This window comes from Typopeltis vanoorti, chromosome 24 (genome assembly GCF_054136105.1).
Source record: "Typopeltis vanoorti isolate ZY-2024b chromosome 24, IOZ_Tvanoo_1.0, whole genome shotgun sequence".
NCBI lineage: Eukaryota > Metazoa > Arthropoda > Arachnida > Uropygi > Thelyphonidae > Typopeltis > Typopeltis vanoorti.
In genome coordinates this window covers 418,129-440,329 of record NC_143572.1, presented here as the reverse complement: position 1 = coordinate 440,329, position 22,201 = coordinate 418,129, and the positions used below count along the sequence as shown (strand labels likewise).

General features: G+C 36.5%; 1 protein-coding gene across 1 annotated transcript in view; it reads left to right on the top strand.

Moving 5' to 3' along the window:
• The window catches only part of LOC150092879 (uncharacterized), a 124,644-nt gene that overhangs the window by 89,880 nt on the left and 12,563 nt on the right, over nt 1-22,201 (top strand). The window contains exons 32-38 of the mRNA XM_090414147.1: nt 1,678-1,778; nt 8,068-8,131; nt 8,394-8,557; nt 13,610-13,688; nt 17,226-17,274; nt 18,506-18,582; nt 20,246-20,348. Of these exons, the coding sequence (XP_090270273.1) occupies nt 1,678-1,778; nt 8,068-8,131; nt 8,394-8,557; nt 13,610-13,688; nt 17,226-17,274; nt 18,506-18,582; nt 20,246-20,348 (637 nt within the window). The remainder of the gene's footprint in view (nt 1-1,677; nt 1,779-8,067; nt 8,132-8,393; nt 8,558-13,609; nt 13,689-17,225; nt 17,275-18,505; nt 18,583-20,245; nt 20,349-22,201) is intronic.

Sequence of the window (22,201 nt, the reverse complement as noted above, 5' to 3'; positions counted from 1 at the left end):
AGTTAGTGTGGTCAGTAATAACAGCGGACTTCAGCTCAATCTTAGCAAGACAAAGATTATGGTTCTCAAAGGAAATACAGACAGGGAAACTGTCGAGAAACCAGTGTACCTTAATGGAGAACGAATTGAGGAAGTCAGCAATTTCGAGTACCTGGGATCCATTGTGTGAAGAATTGCTGTTCAAAATACGTCAGAAGAAGATTAAGAATGGCTAAAACAACAAACTGAGACTTGTCTACAATCTCGAAGAATGGATCTATGTCCATGGGAACAAAGTTGAGGATTTTGAATGCAGTTGTTTTTCCAACAACGGCTTATGAATGTGAGACTTGGAACCTAAAGAAGTCAGATAAGAAACGGATAGCGACTTTTATGATGGGGTGTTACAGAAGGCTGTTGAGAATATCATATACTGAAAGGCGCAAATGAATATGTGTTAAGAAAGATCAGTAGAACTTTAAGGTTCCGTAAGGATCTTGACAGAACAGAAGAAATTTTAAATATTACAGAAGGTAAAGTTCTTGGAAAACGAAGAGGAGGCCGTCAATGAGATGGATGGATGGTGTGTGTGTGTGTATGTGTGTGTGTGGAGTGACTGATCTTCGGATAGTTGAAGCCTCCATAAACGCACACAACAGGACTACATTCTGAGGCCTGGTGTGTCACATCACTGAGCATCGGAATGATCGTAAGGCGTCCGTGGATGTCCTATGAACAGAAGAAAACCACACTTTCAGTTGAAAATTGTTTGTGTCTGTTCGGCAAAAGACAGACGCAGTATTTGTTCATAATTTATTTTCAAGTAGCTGAATGTTATAATTGAGCGGGATAGATACTCATTCCCCCCCCCCTTTATTTCATATTACAAGTGATATTCAGAGTAATCCGCTTCGCTTTTATGCTGATTATTACTTTTATTGAAAATCAGATAGACCGCATATCGTGACGTTTCGTTATTGTGTCCTGGTAAGCGGCACTTAATGCTATCCGAGTTTAAAAATGGGAAACTTATTAAGAGCCAGGAAACCAGTCGAATTATGTCTATATTTTGAATGTTTCTTCATTTTCATAATCTCCGCTCCGTTGTTTTGTCTAAATAGAAAGCAGGCAATAACAGTGCCTCGCACGCGCACATGCACGCGCACACACACTCATCATATTTCTCTGGTGCTCTCCCGGGAGTTTTACTTTTTAGTATGTTACATTCGTTCTTGTTCAGAACAGTGAATAACGCATCGCGTCGTCGTCTTGTCCACTGCACGATGGATATCGACTCTTCGGATGGAGAGACTTAAGTTTCAGTTCATCTAGAACGCGGGGAATGTTTCAAGGGCCGTTTAGCTGAAAATGCGGAGGCAATAGGCCATATTCTTCGAACTTGGATTTTTACTCCTTTACACAGACAAACTCGCATAACATAATGCCTACAATTAATAAACACAATATACAGATTTCGCAGCGTTATGTGTCGGCTGTATTTCCTAGAAATCAGCCATCAAGTATACTAAAATTAATGTTTAATTCGAGATTGTATTTCTTTCTTATTCGGCAGGAGTATTTTAAACATTTTACCACTAGTTTTACTACAAACTCCATCTTAAAACAGCTCGAATATTTTTGTAAAATAAATATTGTATTTTTATATAAATTTATGTAAAGTAATTAACTTGTTTTCAGAAATCCGTCGGTAATGTAAAGAGAACATCAGACGAGAAAAAAGGTTCCGCCACTGATGAAGCGCTGGATAAGAGCTTTCCTTCTCTTAGTTTCAGAACAAGGTAAGGTCACATTGCATGTACCAAATGACGTAGCGTTAGATTACAATCTAGAGTGTGAACGGTAATACTAACTTGGTTTCAACGAATTATTTACTCTCGGAGTTATTTCATTGAAACTAACGATGGATAATTTGCCTTAAACTTTGGTCTACAATTTTATGTGATCACGTTAAAAATAATAATAATAATAAAAAGGTCATCTGCTGCACATCCGCCAACGTTCAGGTAAACTCAGTACGGATCAGAATAGAACTAGAAGGTAATGTTGATGAGCCCGTACTCTTCAGCCGCATCTGTCTTGTCTTCAACATCCGACACCAAGTGAAAGATAGAAGTAATATAGTGTAGAGGTCTGTGCTATATAGCGAGTGTCCCAAGATGTTGAGTAAGCGTAAGAGTTCATGAATTTCTTTGTGAGTGTTCACTATCATTTTATTTATAGCGTATGATGATATAACGGCCCTGAGGCCCTTTGACGGGGAAGTACGGCACCATCCCAATCCCCCTTAATTTTATTCCGGCTCGGGAGACAGCTGCAGAATCAGGCCTACGACTTGGTCTTAAGTGTTCCTGACTGTAATCCGTGTGTGTTCACTGGGCCAGTTTACCTGCTTGTGGGAGGAAAAACTAGATAAACTGCGGGAAAACCCCTGCTGCCAACCCCGACTAACTTGTCTATGTCTGATAAAGATCCTTAAGCTGCTTACGTCGGCGACGAGAATCGAACCCAGGGCACTTCTTTCCCAGGCATATTGTTGCGAAGGGCATAGCCACTCGGCTAACCACGGGGACTGCATTACCATGATGAAGAAAAATGTCAGTAAAAACTCTTGCAATCAACGCTTTCAATTTTTGATGTTTATTTCAAGCACAAAGTTCTAATTTATTTATTCAGTAATGACAGTAATCAAGAATACCGATTGCATTACATAAGCTCTCATGTCTCTAAAAGCGATGTTCAGGTTGTAGACATAGTGGACGGGTCAAGTATATAATCTCATTTTTGAACTCTACTGAAATCCACTCGTCCCCATTAATAACTTTCATTCGCCGATGATTGTTAATCGATGAAGAGTTTAACGCAATTTTCGAAGATCGCTTTAATTGAGATGTGAAACGTTATATCTAAATTCGTGAAAACAATGAATGATAATGTTGTAAAATTATGCTATCTCATCATCAAGAAGAGAGCGAGCACGATGTCGTAGAGTAGAAATGATCCCAAGCTTCTGAGGAGGATAATGATGGGAAGGACACACACTAACAGATATCTCCGCGGTGATTCCTATCATTATCGTCCTTAGAAGCTTGGGATCATTTCTACTCTAGGATCTACTCCAGGACATCGTGCTCGCTCTCTTCTTGATGATGAGATAGAACTTAATAACGAACTCAATTTTCTCAAGTCTACTTTTCAAATAAATGGTTATTCTCCAAAAACTACTGATAAATTCTTATTTAGTCCTCCCGGTCGCCGTAATGAAGAGACTAATAGTGTAACAGGTAATATTTCTATATTATACATAAGCTCTGTCTCACCCAAATTAGCCAAGGTTCTTAGAAAATACAACATAAGAACTTTATTTACTCATTTTGATAATCTTTTTATAAAGATGTACAACAACCGAATAAATCAATCTTCACACACACACACACACACACACACACACACACACACACACACACACACACACACACACACACACACACACACACACACACACACACACACACACACACACACACACACACACACACACACACACACACACACACACACACACACACACACACACACACACACACACCTATATATATATATCTAGAAAGATTTTTCACTTGGGTATATTATGTATTTCAGATATCAAGAAATTTTATATAAACTTGGTTTTAATCCTATTTCCCAGGTAAGCAAACAGACATAAATGTCAAGTTTGCGCCTGCACATAGTGCAAGACTAAGGCAACTCGTGGTAAAGGTACATTACGCTCGAATCACTTTCCTTAGTATTTTTCCCCTAATGCAAAGCACATTCCCTTGCAGAGATGTATGATGATATGCATTAAAGGCAGGGGTCACTAATAAGGTCAAAGCACCTTGTGGAAACTTGTTTACGTAAAATTCATATGAGCTCTGCATAATTTCAACCTTCGTATTTCAGGTCTGGCTCCCACTGACGAGACTTCAATAAAGGTCGAAACCGGTCAGAGTAGTGATCCCTGCTTTAATGCATAGCATCCTACATCTCCCCAAGGGGATGTGCATTGCATTAGGGGAAAACTACCAAGGAAAGTGATCGGAGCGTAATCTACCTTTACCACGCGTTGCCTTAGTCTTGCACTGTGTGCAGGCGCAAACTTGACATTCTTGTCTGTTTGCTTACCTGGGAAATAGGATTAAAACCAAGTTTATATAAAATTACTTGGTATCTTGAATATATATATATATATTCGTCAAAAATGACTTTTTCAGGTGTGTGGGAACACTCAAAGGAAATAAAAAAAGAAAAACACTCTGCCATTATAATAACAGACTTGTAAATACTGAAGTTAAGTTCGAATTGTCATTATAGTTCGTGCTGTAGTTCTATTGTTGTTCATATTCGAGCGTGTGAGGTCACGCGTACGCCAGTATCTAATGGCAGAACTATGACAGTCAGGTAGACTATAACTAAGGTTGCTGTTGATGTGCGACGAGGATAAGATAATTTCTTTGGATTCAGCTATGCGCCGTTCCACTTCATCGTGACAAATATAAACGTTTGATGTTGCATTCCAATCTATTTCGTGTTGGCGGCATTCGTCGTTTGTGTTCACTGAGAATAAGACGTGAATTGAGAATGCGCTTGCTCTGATTCTGTTGTATGAACTGTCTCTATGATGCTCCTCCAGCCATAAGAGGATTGACTTCTCAGAACCAGAAGAATCAGAGACCAGAGTATATGGTCTCCCACAATCACATATTATTTTATATACACTGGGGAACTGAAGATGGTTATGAGCTTGTTTTGGGTGACATAGAACTGACCTTAGTTTCGGAAGAGTTGAAAAACACGTTTTTATATTAAATTTCTTCAAAATTCTTCCTTGTTTCCGGGAGAGTGAGCTGTGATAAAGTAAAGAAATATAATTCTGAGGGTTGTTAGGAATCTCTGTGTTGTTTTAAAGTAGTTGCTTCTTTATGTTTTTTGAAGAGTATCCATTATTAGAGAAAGTTCTTTCTAGCTATTTTAGTTCAATTTTTAGTTCTTCTTCATCGGACAATACTGAGCGTGCACGGTGAGCCAATGTGGAAATGATGCCTAACTTTTCTGTAGGATAGTGACATGAGGATGCGCGCTCTGAGTGTATGTGTGTTGATTCCCTGAAGATTGAGATTTTTAAAAAATCAGACATCTTCGTAAGTTTCATGTCTAGAAATGAAAGGGAACAATTTTCTTCAATCTCGACGGTGAAATTTATGTCTTGGTTGAAGTTGTTTAAATGATTTAGAAAGATGTAAAGATTATCCACACCATGCTCCCAAATAAGGAATATATCGGCCATATAACGGAGCCATGTTCTAGGTTTTAACCTTGCTTTAGAGATGGATGTTTCCTCGAAATCCTCGAAGAAAATGTTGGAGAGTATTGGAGACGGGGGTCTGCCCGTAGCTCGTCCTTTATTCTGTTTATAAATTTTCTCTTGGAACTTAAAATACCCCGAATTAATATAGCGTGAGAAAAGAGCAAAAATTTAGAGATCGTGTTTTATAAAATGCTGAGAACATCTAGCGTTGGAACATTTGTTAAAAGTGCTACAACATCGAAGCTCGCCATAATATCGGAATTCTTGGGCTTCATACCTTTAATTTTGGAAACGTAGCCCGTTGAATTTTAAATATAAGAGGAAGATTCTACTAGACCCTTTAAGGATGATGCTAGATATTTTGATAATTTATATGTCGGTGAATTAATACTATCAACTATTGGCTTGAGCGGACAATTTTCTTTATGCAGCCTTGGAAGGCCGTATAATCTTGGAATAAGTGGATGTAAAGACCGAAGAGAAAGACGTGGTGTTTTGGAAGTTCCGTTATCGTTTTAAGGAGATTATTTGTTCGATTATGTATCTCTCTTGTTGAGTCTCGATCTAGTTCAGAGTAGGTATCTGATTTTAATAACGCCAGGAATTTCTAGTGATAAACTGTTTTGTTTAGTACGACCGTTGCATTTCCCTTGTCTTCTAGGAGGAAAATAATATCTCTGTTCCTTTTAAGTTTTTTGATGGCTAGTCTTTCACCAGGAGAAACGATGTAGATTGGAAGTACTTATATACTTAGTACTTCTTCAGGACTAAGGGTAGGAGATGATTTGTTTATCATTAATTTTTTAAGGACTTATGACGAGGATATATCCCAACTTACAAAAGAGCATATTCTCTCAAAAGTCTTAATTTTGTTCCTTCGCCAAACTCCATCCCTAGAGAAGTGCTTCTTACGAAGATAGAAAAAGCTAGCTCACTTCTTCCTACAGCAGACGCAAGGTTACTTCGTATGGAGGCAATATTTGCGATTAACAACAAAATCCCCAATCGACAACATTTCTCCTGGTGAAAGATAAGACATCAATAAACTTAAAAACCCAAAGGTGTACAAAGAAAATTGTCCCCTCAGGAAAATAGTTGATAGCACTGGTTCACCCACATATATATTATCAAAATATCTAGCATCCTCCTTAAAAGCTCTAGTAGGAAAATCTTCCTCATCTATTAAAAATTCAACGGACTTTGTTTCCAAAATTAAAGTTATAAAGCTCAAGAATTCCGATATTATGACGAGCCTTGACATACGATGTTCTCAGCATTTTAGAAAAGAAGATCTCTAAAACGAGTTTTGCTCTCCTCTCACACTGCATTAATTCAGGGTATAGTTCGAAGAGAAAATTTATAAACAGAATAAAGGACTAGCTACGGGCAGCCCCCTGTCTCCAATACCCTCCAATATTTTCTTGGAGGATTTCGAGGAAAAATCCATCTCTAAAGCAAGCTTAAACCTAGAACATTGTTCCGTTGTGTGGACGATATATTCTTTATTTGGGAGCATGGTGTAGGGAATCTTCACACTTCCTAAATCATTTAAACAACTTCCACCAAGACATAAATTTCACCGTCGAGATTGAAGAAAATGGTTCCCTTTCATTTCTAGGCATGAAGCTTACTAAGATGTCTGATTCTTTAAGGATCTCAATCTTCAGTAAATCAACACACACAAATAGATACCTACATGCATCCTCACATCACTGTCCAGAACAAAAATTAGGTATCATTTCCACATTGACTCACCGTGCACGCTCAGTATTGTCCGATGAAGAATTAAAAAAATTAACTAAAATATCTAGAAATAACTTTCTCTAATAATGGATACTCTTCAAAAAACATGAAGAAGCAACTATACCAGCACCATCGAAACAACACAGAGATTTCTAATAACCTCAAATGTTATATTTCTCTACTTTACATCTCGCTCTCCCGGAAACTAGGAAGAATTTTGAAAAAAATTAATATAGAAACGCGTTTTTCAACTCTTCGGAAACTAAGGTCAGTTCTATGTCACCCAAAACAAGCTCATAACTATCTTCAGTTCCCCAATGTATATAAAATAATATGTGATTGTGGGAGACCATGAACTCTGGTCAGTCTGAGAAGTCAATCCTCTTATGGCTGGAGGAGCATCAGAGAGACAGTTCATACAACAGAATCAGAGCAAGCGCACTCTCAATTCACGTCGTTTTCTCAGTGAACACAAACGACGAATGCCACCAACACGAAATAGATTGGAGTGCAACATCAAACGTTTATATTTGTCACGATGAAGTGGAACGGCGCATAGTTGAATCCAAAGAAATTATCTTAGACTCTTCTCACATCAATAGCAACCTTAGTTATAGTCTACCTGACTAGTTCTGCCATTAGATACTGGCGTACGGGTGAACTCACACGCTCGCATTTGCACAACAATAGAACAACAGCACGGACTATAATGACAATTCAAACTTAACTTCAGTATTTACAAGTCTGTTATTATAATGGCAGAGTGTCTTTTAGTTTTTTTTTTTAATTTGCTTTGAGTGTTCCCACACGCGAAGAAGTCATTTTCGACCAAACGTGTTGTGTGCTTCATTAAATGAACTTGTTGTCTGTTTCTCGGTTTCAGTCAGACAAAAATACACGGCATATCTACGATGATCATATATATATATATATATATATATATATATATATATATAATTAGTGTAATTTTATCTTTTTAGGTATTTCTTGAAATTTCTTCTGTCACAGTGTCGTAAACTTGTCAGACTTAGGGAAAGATCAAAGGTGGGTTGCTCATTTTACCGTGTCATAGTAGCATTATAAGTGTCCAAATATACTGGAAAACTTTGAATAATGTTACATCTTTCAAAGTAATATAAGACTGTATCTTTGCAGATAAGATCTTTTTTAATTCTTGGTAAGCTGAGTTATTTCTTTTCTATTAATTGAACTACAAGCCTTACGATTTTAATATATTCAGATGTCGAAATAAAAATAATGACAGAGAACAAAAAGTAAACTTCTTTTTTTTTCCCCCTCCCTACAGTCTCTGTTAATTAAATGCATAGATGTTTTACGACAAGCCTACCGTCGTCTTGGATATCTGATGGTATTGGAAGGAAGGCTTCCTCGGTCAGACCTGATATTCTTCCTTACATTAGAAGAAATTGAAGAGTTGTTAAACACAAGAAATTCTAGGCTGGTGTCTAAGTGAGTACGAAATGTTTATACCTAACTAATCTAACTAAATCAACCTGTCATCGTTCGTTGTATAGAAATTATTGAAACAAACAGCCGAGTTCGAGCAATTATTTATTGAACAAAAAGAGAAAAATAACTCTTATATCAAGTTCATCATCGTGAATACATGTATATGAACGAATCACAAGCTAAGGTATAGCACAAAAAAAAAACAGAAAAAAGTACCGAACTTAGACATTCCTTCAGTACACGCGCTAAGAGATATGCTATTCGACTTCATGCACATGAATAGAAGAGCACGCGTAGAGTCTACGCCATTACCTTTAACTGTAGCAATGGTGTTATGTTGGAAGAAAAAACGTTTATTGTTCAGCATTTTCGTTCATACGGAGTTTGAAGAGCAAATGGTTCAAACCTACGACATGTTTGATAGCAGTTTGTTCGTCGTTTCCGTAAGCGTTCCCCAAGCAATAATATCAATCGTTGCCTTAATCGAGAGGTTCCGACGTACCGGGAGTGTTCTGCTGCAATACAAAGGGGATTCGAGGAGACCACGAACTGTTAACACAAATGAGAATCGCGGGCGTGTTTGCAGCAAGTAGGTCTTTCTGCCAAACGTACTCAACGCCAAACAGCGGTAAAACGTGGGACACCGAGGCGGTCACTACAGAGAATCCTTAAATCTCTGAGTGTCTTTCCGTACGTCATTCAGGTGGGCGGTGTTTAATAGCAACGGATTACACTGCACGGCAGGAATACTACAGGAAGATTCATCTTTCCTTCCTTCATAATGTCTGGTTCTCGGACGAAGCGCATTTCCGTCTAAGCGGTCATGTAAACAGGCGAACGTACAGGTTTTTTTTGGTTTCTCGAGGCCTGAAATTGCTCAAGAGGAACTTCTTTACAGCCAGAATACCAGAGAATGGTATGCCGTTTCCCGCCACTGCATAATTTGACCCTACTTCATTGAAGAAGGTGATGTTACGGTCATCTTGAATTACGAAGGCTATATCGAGAATGCGTTTGTTCCGTTCACCCAGAATTTGCATAGGATGTGTGGTGCAAAAACTTTTCATTTCATGCCCCGGTATTGCACCAGAATGGAGCAGCCTATCAAACATCAGGTGGTTCTAAAGACTATTTATCAGAACACTTTCCCGGAAGGCTCATTTCGAGTTGCATACCTATACCCTCCTTCTGTACCCTTCACGTTCTCCTGATTTCACATCACTTGATGCCTTCATTTGGGGTATGTTGAAAAACGGATATTCAAATATGACCCGGCTTCAAATCTTGATGAAGTAAGGGAAAAAATTACACGATATGTCCAACAGATGTCCCAACCCTTGTTCTCCAAGATGACAGAGAACCTTCGCATGCGCTACGAAACCTGTCTTGAAAGACAAGGTGGCCATATCGAGCACGTAATCTACCGTCGTTAATGCTTTATTCGACCAAGATTCTACCAATAGCTGTGAATATACATATCGTCATGTGTAAACATATTTTTCTTTGTTAATAAACCCGTTTACACAATAACATATATTGCTGTAGTTATTCAGTATGTTTTTGCGCCATACTGTATTATAATGCATCTTAGTAAGCATATTAGTTCTGTTAATTAGCATGATCTATGGTAAGGGAAAGAAAAAGACCAAGAGTAAAATTTAATTGAAAGTTTAAATTAAAAAAAGGAAAGAAATGACTGAAAATTGAATTATTAAGAATTAAGTACTGTAACCGCATCATTGGCAGTGCATTAAATTCTCTACATTCCTGTGAGGTGGGATTGCCTTCATCTTCCCTTGACAACAGGTTTTCTTGTGCTTGGAAGTTTTGCAGTTTTGCCATTTTACTCTTCTGTTCTTCTAGCCTGCATGTTCTACGCGTTGTAGATGGACCCCTTCATGCTCTTGGAATTATCGATTCATCATGATTAATAAGAATGATGAAAGTAGATCAGCAGCATCAGACGGCATTCCTTGGGTCAGGATGGAAAAAAAAAGTGGAGTTAAAAATAAGCTTAATAACTTCTGAAGAATGATCAATTGGATGGAAGGAAACCAGAGAATAGACAAGCCGTTTATTTGTTTATTCGCTCTGATGCCATTTATAAGGCATAATTAAATGGTTTTAGAAGTAATCAAAGATTAATTTGTAATTTTACCAATCGAAAAGAAATCTTTATTTTACCAACCCGAATATTTGATATGGAAGAGATCGTCATTAATTTACGACTTGGTTTTCCTTCAGCACAAGTTACTTCCGGTAACGCATTTTACTATAATCAAGAAACGTGACTCTAATCAGTCTGCATATTGGTTTTTCCCTTATAGTATTCGCACCTGTCGTTTAACTAATGAAACTAAAATATGACGAATCATTTTTGGGGTCGCATCTTTCTCTCATAATAGTACGGAAGACGGATAACTTCTTAACCACTAAACTGTGATATATCGAATTTTCGGTTTCATAAGAATAGAAGATATCTTTGGTTATTTTAGTCAGCCTAAAAATTCCAATCCAGCATTCGATATCTTTTAAAAATTTAGAGTTCTCTGAGTAGTAAGTTTCGCATTTGTTAATCAGTGACGACCTTCATACGGTTTAATTAGATGCTCTAACAATGGCAAAGAATTTTTTTCCAACTTCAGGTGTCTTCCATTACTGCGCTATTTAGACATGTTCAGAGTAATTCTCTGCAGCAGTAAATTTCAATCTGTGACCCGCACCAAGTGGGGAGAGACCCTTACTAGGTGGACGCAGAGCATATGAAAATATTATTGTTTATTTTCGAGCACAATTCCCGCAGGTACTCAATATTTCATCAACTAATTTCAATCTGTAGTTTTAAAACATTTGCAACACTTCCATGTTTATTTCTTTAACATTATTGCATTATAAATTACCACTGTGGATATGACTACAGTGTCGCCACTACATTATCAAAATTTGATTCTACGTAACGTTTAAGATTCTTATTAAATTCTCCGATGCACAATTGTTCTGTACATTTGTGTTGTATATGGTGGTGTATAAGTCACGAAGAGGGGGTTTTAAAATGCGAATAACGTTTTTGATTATTAATATTATAATTTTTTTCAGGTATTCTAAGGAATATTTGGGAAATTAATCACGGGAAAGATCACAGCCCAACAACGAAACAAAATCGAAACAATTTTATTTTGAAAATCAGCATTCCATTCAAGTAAAGAGCATATCGCCACCATTTTAATGGCAGAAGTGCTCCCTCGGAAACAACGATTCGTCGCCTGATTGAACAGTTCCAGCAACAGGGTTCCGTAAGTGACTTACTACGATCCGGGAGACCCCGTTCAGCCAGCAGAGAGAAAAGCATTCAACGTTTTCTTCTCTCTCTCTGGCTGTACTTCTCCAAGATGACGACCGTAATGCAATGAAGGACATCGGGGAGCGATATCGGGGCATGATGGAAACTTTTATGGCTCTTGTGGTAGAGGACAAATCCAAGATGTAGCTCCAGCAAGATGGAGCTACTGTCCACACCGGTAGACCCAAAGTGGAACTCCTAAGGAACATTTTTGGAGAGCGGCTTCGCGAATTTCTCGAAGATCAGAAATTAATTGGCCATCACGGTCTCCAAATCTGAAGGTTCTCGACTTCTTTCTATGGAGGCACCTGAAGGAAAAGGTGTATGTGAACAAGCTCCAGACAATACAAAAGCTGAATGACAACATCCGTCCAGAAATGAGGGCGCTGCAGCCAGACACATTAACAGCTACTATTCAACATTCCTTAGAAAGGGCCCGTTTTTGTAAAACCGAAATGAAAGACATTTACTTGATGTTTTTCATAACTAATAAAAAATCTTGGGGTACTGTATTTCATTATAACAAAAAATAATTAAAATAATTAATAATTAAAAAGCTATTAAGTTTTTAAATAACTTCGTGCCTTGAGGCCACTTTGTATATCATACTTCTAATTTTGCTGGGCCGTTATTCTACAGATGCATTCATTTTCAAATATATTTGAAAGTTTTTTTGAAAAGAAGGTAAATAATTTTTTATCTTCCGTTCAGATTTGAAATACTGCGAACTGTTTTGTTGTGACAGAAAAATTGTTGAGAAATTTCAAAAAGAATTTTTCTGTCAAAGTTGATTCCATAAATCTTGATGAAATATATACTGATGAAACCCACCATCTTATTAAATATTTTTGTAATACACTTTTATGTGCTATTTCCTTTACTTTGATCTGAAGTATAACTGGGTACTATCAAAAACTCTAAGAATATTTTACTAGAAAAAAATTACATACTAAGAAAATATTGTTCAATATAGCTTTATCAAAAGTATAAGGGAAAATAATTTTCTAACAAAAAGAGGAAAAGTTTGGAAACCTCTACTGTACACTCCATTGAAACGACTGTTGACACATGATTATATTGCATCAAAACCTAAACTGCACACATCGCAATAGTGCGTGTCCATCCCTCCCCCTTTTTAGATTGAGAAGAAGATGTGTAGAATTTTCTCTTTGCAATACAAGCGAATAATTATTACCTTCCTTATTCAGTAGGAATGAAGAAAAGATGAAACTTCAAACAATGGTTTGAAAACGGGAGATGAAAGTTTCGGACATGCGATCTTTTTTTAACAAAATAAATATTTTTTTAAGGCGTGAAGTAATATCTCTCCACACACGTACACACACACACACACACACACACACACACACAAAGGGAGTTATGTCTGTAAACACTCCATGCACACACCTATCTACTGATAAAAATATTATTATTACATAACACCTCCAGGGAGTCCAAAGACTCATCGAGGGAGGACACCTACTCTACAACTCTCTGTCTCCACATACTACAATGAATCAAACTAAAACATCGCCATCTACCTCCCACCAGCACCACTAGTATTTTCACAACCATCCATGCCGAGGGCGGGACTCAAACCCACAGCCTTTTGGCTGGACAGCGGATACGTTAACCATTCGGCCAACCAGGCCGGTAAACTTATATTTAAATTTTTATAATTACTTTATTTATCCGCATCATTTTCTTTTTAGAGCGATGAGACGTTATAAGGTCCACGATGAATTGAGCGATCTCAGATTTCAAGAAGTATCTTCAGGAATTCCTAAACCGGTGAGACGTGTTTAAGAAATCACTTTCTTTTCTCTTAAAATGTTCGTATTACAAGTATTGGTTTCTTTCCAGCATTTAAATGTATTTATCTTAAAAGACTAATAGTTTATCACAAATGTTAAGTGAATCTCGTTAATTTATTTTACTTATCTTAGTATTAGAAATAAAACAAGAGAAATGTTGTAGAAATAAATAAATCTTTTAATTAAAAAAATTCAAACAAATTATATATATAAAATTTTGTTTTAAAAAGATTTCAAAAGAGATGCTCTCTTTCTCACACATGTATACAAGTTTAACTTCAGATAGAACAAAATTAAGTTTAAAGGTATACGACCAAAAACATTGTTTTGTTTGTAGATCTTTAAAACAGTTTTCTTTGTATAATAAAATTAGTTTAATCCTTTATCCAAGTGTGAGCAAACAAAGTTTGCGCCTGAAAGTATCTTCAGGACTGGATTAAGGTGATACAACACCAGAACAACTCGTTGCAAAGGTGGAGCAAGCTACCAACACTCCTGTCTCAGTATCTCCTATAATGCAAAACACATCTCCTTGCAGATATGTCTAATGTTATGCATTAAGGGAAGGGCCACAACCCAGACTAGTTTCGACCTTTATTGAGGTCTCTTCAATGGGAGCCAGGCCCAAGTTGACATACCAGGCTGAAGCATTAGCAGGTCATCTCTACCTATAGGATTTGCCAAATGGTGTGCCACCCTTTTTTTGTACCTTTTTTTGTTTTTTGCAGGACTGGGTTAAGGTGTTGTACCACCTTAACCCAGTTCAGGTGGTACAACACCTTTGCGCCTGAAGATACTTTCAGGCGCAAACTTTGTTTGCTCACACTTGGATAAAGGATTAAACTAATTTTATTGTACTCTAACCAAGTGAAAAATAAACTTTCAACATCTTTCTCTAAATCTAGAGTAATTTATTAAAAAAAAAAAAAAGGTTGGCACACCATTTGGCAACTCCTATAGGTAGAGATGACCTGCTAATGCTTCTGCCTGGTATCTCAACTTGGGCCTGGCTCCCACTGAAGAGACCTCAATAAAGGTCGAAACTAGTCTAGGTAGTGGCCCTTCCCTTAATGCATAACATTAGATATATCCGCAAGGAGTCGTCCTGGTGTTGCACCACCTTACCCCAGTCCTGAAGATACTTTCAGGCGCAAACTTTGTTTGCTCACACTTGGATAAAGGATTAAACTAAATTTATTATAGTCTAACCAAGAGTAAAAAATAAACTTTCAGCATCTTTCTCTAAACCCAGAGTAATTTAGTAAAAAAAAAAAAAAAGGTTGGCACACCATTTGGCAACTCCTATAGGTAGAGATGACCTGCTAATGCTTCTGCTTGGTATCTCAACTTGGGCCTGGCTCTCACTGAAGAGACCTCAATAAAGGTCGAAACTAGTCTGGGTAGTGGCCCTTCCCTTAATGCATAACAGACATATCTGCAAGGAGATGTGTTTTGCATTATAGGAGATACTGAGATAGGAGTGTTGGTAGCTTGCTCCACCTTTGCAACGAGTTGCCCTGGTGTTGTACCACTTTAACCCAGTCCTGAAGATACTTTCAGGCGCAAACTTTGTTTGCTCACACTTGGATAAACAAATTCCCCAGCAGCTGCTATACATTTCATTGGTTCCAAGCCGCTTCAACTTTTTAGAACCTTCAAACTAGTTTAGCTTAATGGTTCTTTCCTTGTAAGGGACGGACGATCAACTTGTGAAATAAAATTTTCAGATAAGGAAAGTAGTTTTATTAGACAGTTTCAGTATATTAAAGTAAAAGTGACAATTTCTCGATACTTACTAGCCGAAATAAGTGCCATTCTTAAACTAGTAAACGGTCTACTCCGTCACTTACGAAAAACAGCCTGTTGGAGATCCATGATAATATAAATTCTGTTACAAACTGTTTAATAAAAACATCAAAATCTTTAAAAAGTTATTTTATTAATATATTTCGTGCATTGTGTCCTACTCTTATGAAATACAGTTTATTTAGTATTGCAGAAAGTTAAGTTAGTTACAAACTGTTTAATAACTTCGAAATATTATAAAAATGATTTTATTAACATAAAATGTTTTTGTGGAGACAAAAGCAAGTGAATTATGACTATAACTTAAATTTCGGAAGATATTCTTAAAAATCTGGATTATGCATTTAGTAAAGTAATGCAGAATTCAGAATTTTCAGAGCTGGATAGGAATTTAATACTTTTAATTATATCTCAACATGTTTCCAATTTTTTAAAAATATAAAATGGCTTAAATTGCGCAACTCACCTCATTAATAAAACATAAAATGCAGTTTGCTTCAATGATTCAGATACTCCACAGATGCGTGTTTAATTGTATGTTAATTACAGTTATATAAATTTTCTTTTCTCGAACAGGCTGTTTCAGAAATTCGGTAATGTTCGTTGCATTCTGCAGTAATAAGGGGTTTCCATAAAGACATCGACTTTAGATAATTTTGAGTCATCCTAGCTTATATACACGTATTATTTTATTTCCCTCGTGGAAACTAAATTTTTTAATTTTCCAAAATAGACAAATTGGGTAAAGAATACACACAAATAACTGCTCTTGATTGTTTCGAAGAGAAGTTTCAGTATGATTTCAGTTATGATCTACCAGTAAGGAACAGAATTCAAAAGTTGCCCAGATCGCAGATCTTTTATGAAGACGAGTTACGTTCGAATCGTAAAAAAAAAAAAAAAAAAAAAAGAAAAGGAATATTCGACAATTCTTTAGTGAGACTCCGCATTCTTTTTTTTTGTTATCTTATGCTACCGATTCGAAGGATCTGAAAAGATCTGAACTGCAACGAGTCCAAACATCACACGTGGACAAAGAAAACAGACTAAATTTGAAGAATATGAATTGAATACGATAAACGATTGTCCTGACAATTGACATACATGTATCTTCAATGAAGGCTGTTTCCGTCTGGATACAGACGGGGGTTCCTCCCCCCCCTTGGCACCGACGGCGCCCCTCCCGTGTTCCGGAATGGTAGGTCGGTTCTCCTTGTATTCTGATGACTAGAATTTTGAAGACTGGACACTCGGTGTAGCCCCTGAGTTTCAAAACGTTTCAAAAAACGTGACATAAAAAGGCTTATCATTTTTTATATCTATAGATATATCACGAAAGACAATTTGGGAAATTAGTGGACCAGTTTTTTCCAGTTAACAACGCACTAAATGGAATTTCATGTAAAATTCAAAGCTTTTAAGAACTGTAAGTGAACTATGGAAAGTACTATTACGAGTACTTGACTCAGCTCTGTTAAAAACTGTCTGAGCACTAATGGGATTTTTTTCCTCTCGAAAACTTCTGATATTTTCTATGAATTATAACAATTTTACTTTTATTAACTCGGACCAACATGGGTTTCGCGTTTTCTGTCCAGCAACTTTTTCACGCATAAAAAATATGAAAAAACAATGTCATTCTTCCCATAAGTTCTGCATCTGAGCTGTCTGAATATGCGGTTCTGATAATGAGCTGTTTCTGTTTCAGGTCCAGACTGATTTCCTAGAAGGAAATAGAAGTTGCACGGAAATGAAAGGTAAGTTTGCAATTTATTCATAATTTTCTTGATGCATAATTTAAGATTAATATATCTCATGCAGGAGTTAAAACTGCAAGTATTAAAATGTTTGACTTTTATTGATTTATTTTTTATTAATTAAATATCGCAAGATAAACATTTTTGTGAACTTTTAATTAGATTGAGGTTACTGATGTTTCTTATACAAATATGATATTAGATTAAAGTTAATTGTCATTTTCCAGACCAATCGAAATATTAAACTTTGAAAAAAAAAAAAAAAAAAAACCTCAAATTAAGAAAATTCCAAAGATATTTATTGTAAAATACCAGAAATCTCCGTTCACGTTGAGAAAATTGCCCTGATTATTTCCCTATAATTATTATTACTGTTCTAATTTTAATGAGAACATAAAACAGTAGCAATAATAAAGCAAAAAGATATTTATGAGTGGCAACAGTCATATAATTGACTGTTGTCATATAATTGATAGTTGAATATATAAGCTTGAGCAGCTACCTTATATATTATGGGAAATATCAAATCGTTCACAAATTATCGTACGCAACTCCAAAGATTAGTTGACTATGTTATTGTGTGCTCCATTTTTAGAAAATAATAATAATAACCGAAGGTTATACGTTCTCCAAAACAAGTCTAATACTTTTTCCTGAAGTGGGGGGGGGGGAGTAATGTGATATAAAATCAAGAACTAAGCTTTCGAAAATTATTTAAACCGAAGAAATGCTAGTAGCTAAAATTCATTAGCCATCAGATCAATATAAAAACAATTAAAAGGTTGTTTTAACCTCAATTAAGGAAATTTAATCATTTAATTTAAATTTACCAAATGCTCTGGCCAGAAGCATTTCATATATCTTAATAACAAAATGTACAGAACCCAGTTTTTACATCAATAACTTTTGTCCTCAATCATTTGAAATTTAGTATCGTACCGTTTTCTTAAGAGCTTTTGTTTTAACAAGCCCATTACCTCATTTTGGATAAAAGGCGAAAAATAAAGACTGGCTTAATGTTACTGTTCATTGGATAAAACAAAAAAGTAACAAAAAAAGTTGAATTCTTCCTTACATTTCAAAATTTGCAATTTCCTACGTAACTAGAGTGATGAACATCTCAAGTAGAATGTCTTTTTTTCTTTTATTAATCTTTTCTCTTGTGTATAGGAACCTCTAATTTTAAACGGTTAACAACGCCTCAATGATCTATTTCTTTAATATCTTGCAGGAATTCCTGTCCGGCACGGAATCGTAAAAGGTACTGCTAGGGTTGTTAAGTGCATACAAGAAGCACCGAGCATTCAGGTAATTAATGCCAAACAGTTATTTACTAACTACTCCTGTTGTAAAGAAGATGATATTCGTTATATTGTATCTCTGTGTAAGATTCATATAATAAAAAAAGAACAAATATAACCATCGTATATCTCGAAATAATAGTGAAAACTATCATATTTTGATCCCTCTGATTTTTTTTTCAAATACCGAAACACATATTTAAATATGAGAAATTCTCTGTCAGTGAGAGTTGATCAATTATCAGAAATGTGAGAGAGAATTGAGATAGCCGTGAATTCGATGAATAATCACAGTTCTTCCTAGTAACTGTAAAGATGCAAAGAAAGCGAAAAAGAGAGTAAGACAATAATGTCATTGTGCAAGAGATGCACAATATTGTAGAATCCAGTTAGGATTCCCTTAATCATCAGATACCACAATGAAGCGGTTGATGTACTGTTAGGAATACATCAACTGCTTTTTGAGTTTCGTCATTCAACATGTTATCTTAAAATGTTTCCAAGTGCAGTTCCAAACTTCGCGCACGACTATACAAGATATTTCATTCTGTTTCGTAGCTAATGATCTGTGGAAACATCTGATATAGTTTTCTTTAGACATTCTTGCCTCACATCTACTCTTGTAGCTCTGCACTAAGAATCAAACATGGAACTTTTTCAATTTCAAGCCACTTCAGTCCTTCAGTAATCGGGGCCGTGGTCCGACACCAGGTGATGAAACTCATTGCCCATCTAAACACATTCACAAACATCCATGACACGGTGGGATTCACCAGCAACATGTTTGGTGGGTCATTATGCTAACCACTAGACCCACTACGTCATGGATGCGTATGTATTTGATATCCAATACTTGATATTTGATATCCAAGGTCTGCCTAAATCACAAAAAAAAGAAAAAAAAAAAGAAAAAAAGTCGAATGCATAACAGATCATTCATATATTGTAAGTTAACCATATCTGAGCAGATGGTAAGATTTCCCTCAAAACAAAACAGAAAAACCTTTGGTAAACGCACTCATTTCACAAACAAAATACACTCACTTCACGGCTCTTTATCACGACTGTTATCATCACCATCATCGTAGTTCGCTGTGGACTTGCACGTAAGTTGAAAGATCACGCTTACGTGCAGGCCTACTACTGTACCATATAGGCATTTGAAGCCAGATATGGAGAAATAAATGGCTAGTCCTAATTCCCTTAATCTACTTTATTTTTTAGCTATGTATTGTCTAGTTTGTATGTTATGCCTGTTGCAAATCTTAAGATTTCCGAAATAAAATGTGCCATCTCTATGTCATTCGTTATAGAGATGGCACATTTTATAATGGCTTAGATGAAAGGATCTATAAATGCACTTCACGTCACTGACGGGATTTCTCCCCATGTTTTTACGACCTAACGACCAACACGTAACTGATGTACGAAAACTCTGGCTCCCGACGTTTATTTTGAATAATACAGTCCGCAATTCTCTTATGTAGTGAATTGTTCGGCAGAAATAAATTCACATCCCTTAAATTAAGTTAAAGTCTTACAGAAAACCCACTGTAAAGTAGTCTATTATGTAAAGCGTGTTTATTATGCTATTTATTGTATAACCATTAAACGTGGTCGATGTTAGTTATTGCTTTCAATTTAATTTTAGTTTTTTAATGTTTCTTCAGGAAGGAGACATTCTGATTGCATACTCTACTGATATCGGTTGGACGCCGTACTTCCCTCTACTTTCTGGAGTCGTAACGGAACTGGGAGGACTCATTTCGCATGGTAACATTTTTTTATTTTGAATTTTTTTCAACGCATAAAATAATTACTCGCTGAAATCCTGGATGGATCCGTTTACATCTACACTCTTATGAAAGTATTAACGAGAGCGCAGTTATAGGAATCTACTTTTATTATCTAGCATTATTATTAGATACTCAAAAATCAAGCAGGTCTCTTGAAAAACAGAAGCACTGCTCAACACATCCACTGCCATAGAAGGATCAATAGATAAAGCCTTCTGTTAATCTTAAACTTATAGATTTCTCAAAAACTTTCAATTCAATCAAATAAACAAAGGATGGTAAAAGTTATTACGTCATTTCCTGAAACAAATAAAGGCAGTAGCGCAGTCGTATCAGAATTGTCATGAAAAAGTAATGGAGAGATTATTGAGAGTTTTTTGTCATGAAAGAGTAATGGAGAGATTATTGAGAGTTTTTTGTCATGAAAGAGTAATGGAGAGATAATTTCCGCTGGAGTTTATCAGGGAGACTCTTTGGCGCCATATCTTTTTATCATTTATCTTAATACATAATCAGGAGTAACCCTGGTTATGTATTAAGATTCACAGGAAATGGAATAACACTCGAAGATTCAGCAGGATAAACCGCCTCCGCTTTGCAGATGATGCTGTAATGATTGACTCTAACATTCAGACTGTCCAAAACTACTTAGATAATTTACGCAAAAATAAAGGACTGATTGCGTTTATAGTAGTAAAATTAAAGTCCTAAAGAACAGAATATAAAGAAATATTAGGCTAAATGACCATATTTTAGAAGAAATAAATGATTTTCATTACTGCATCGATACTCTAACTGACATAATGAAAAGAAAGCACAAAGCTCTTTAATTCCATATCTGAAAATCCAGTCTGATCACTACAAATACCATAATTCGTCTGTACAAAACCACCAGTCAAGCCACATTTACATATGGTGCCCATACATGGAACATTATTGAGCAGTAAATATCATTAACGGCTTTGGGACAATATGCCTTTGAACAATACTATGATATACATGGCAAGATCACATTCCCAATACTGTTGGTCTTGGAGAAAGCTAGTTTTAATAAAAGCAATTCAAAACAGTCAGCTAATGTGGTTGGGACAGCAGCTAAGGCAGCTGTCTTCATCTACTTTCAGTGCTCTTGCTCTAATGCAGGCCAACTAATGAACACACAGGAACAGGAAGCCCAAACAGTTTTGGCAATATATATGCAAACTTCTTTTTTAAAAACAAAACTCACAAAACATCTGATATTTAGCATTTAGCAAAAAAAGAGCAACTTCGCTCTCGTTCGCAAAAGAACATATCTCCATGAGTTTTTTTTTGTTTGTTATTGTTATAGGAATATTTCTGTATATGCATGTACACCCAATAGACAAAACATTAGAAAAGAGGTGATGGGAAGTTGACACTGGCATCCCCCGCGCAGAGTAAAACGTACGCAAACCGAACGCAGACGGTAAATAGGCAGACATCAGGGCTTCCCAACAGTGAATCGCAATCGACGAACATGCGTAAATGTGGCGATCTTAGTGACTTTGATCGTAGACGTATTATCGGCGCAAGAGAGATGGATCATTTTATGCCCAAGTAATAAATACCCTAGGGTTCTCGAGGGCAACCGTATCAAGGGTCTGCAGCGAGTATACCATCAACAGACGTACCGGCGCTCAGCAAGCAAGTGATGGCCGATCACATGCCAGTCATGATGGGGGGGGGGTGTCAACGTAGACTGTCCAAACTTGTACAGACCAACTGCAAGGTAACGAGGCATCCAGATTCATTGTCGGAGAAGCATCAGCGAGCGAACGGTACGGCGTGGCGCACCCTACATTCCATGAG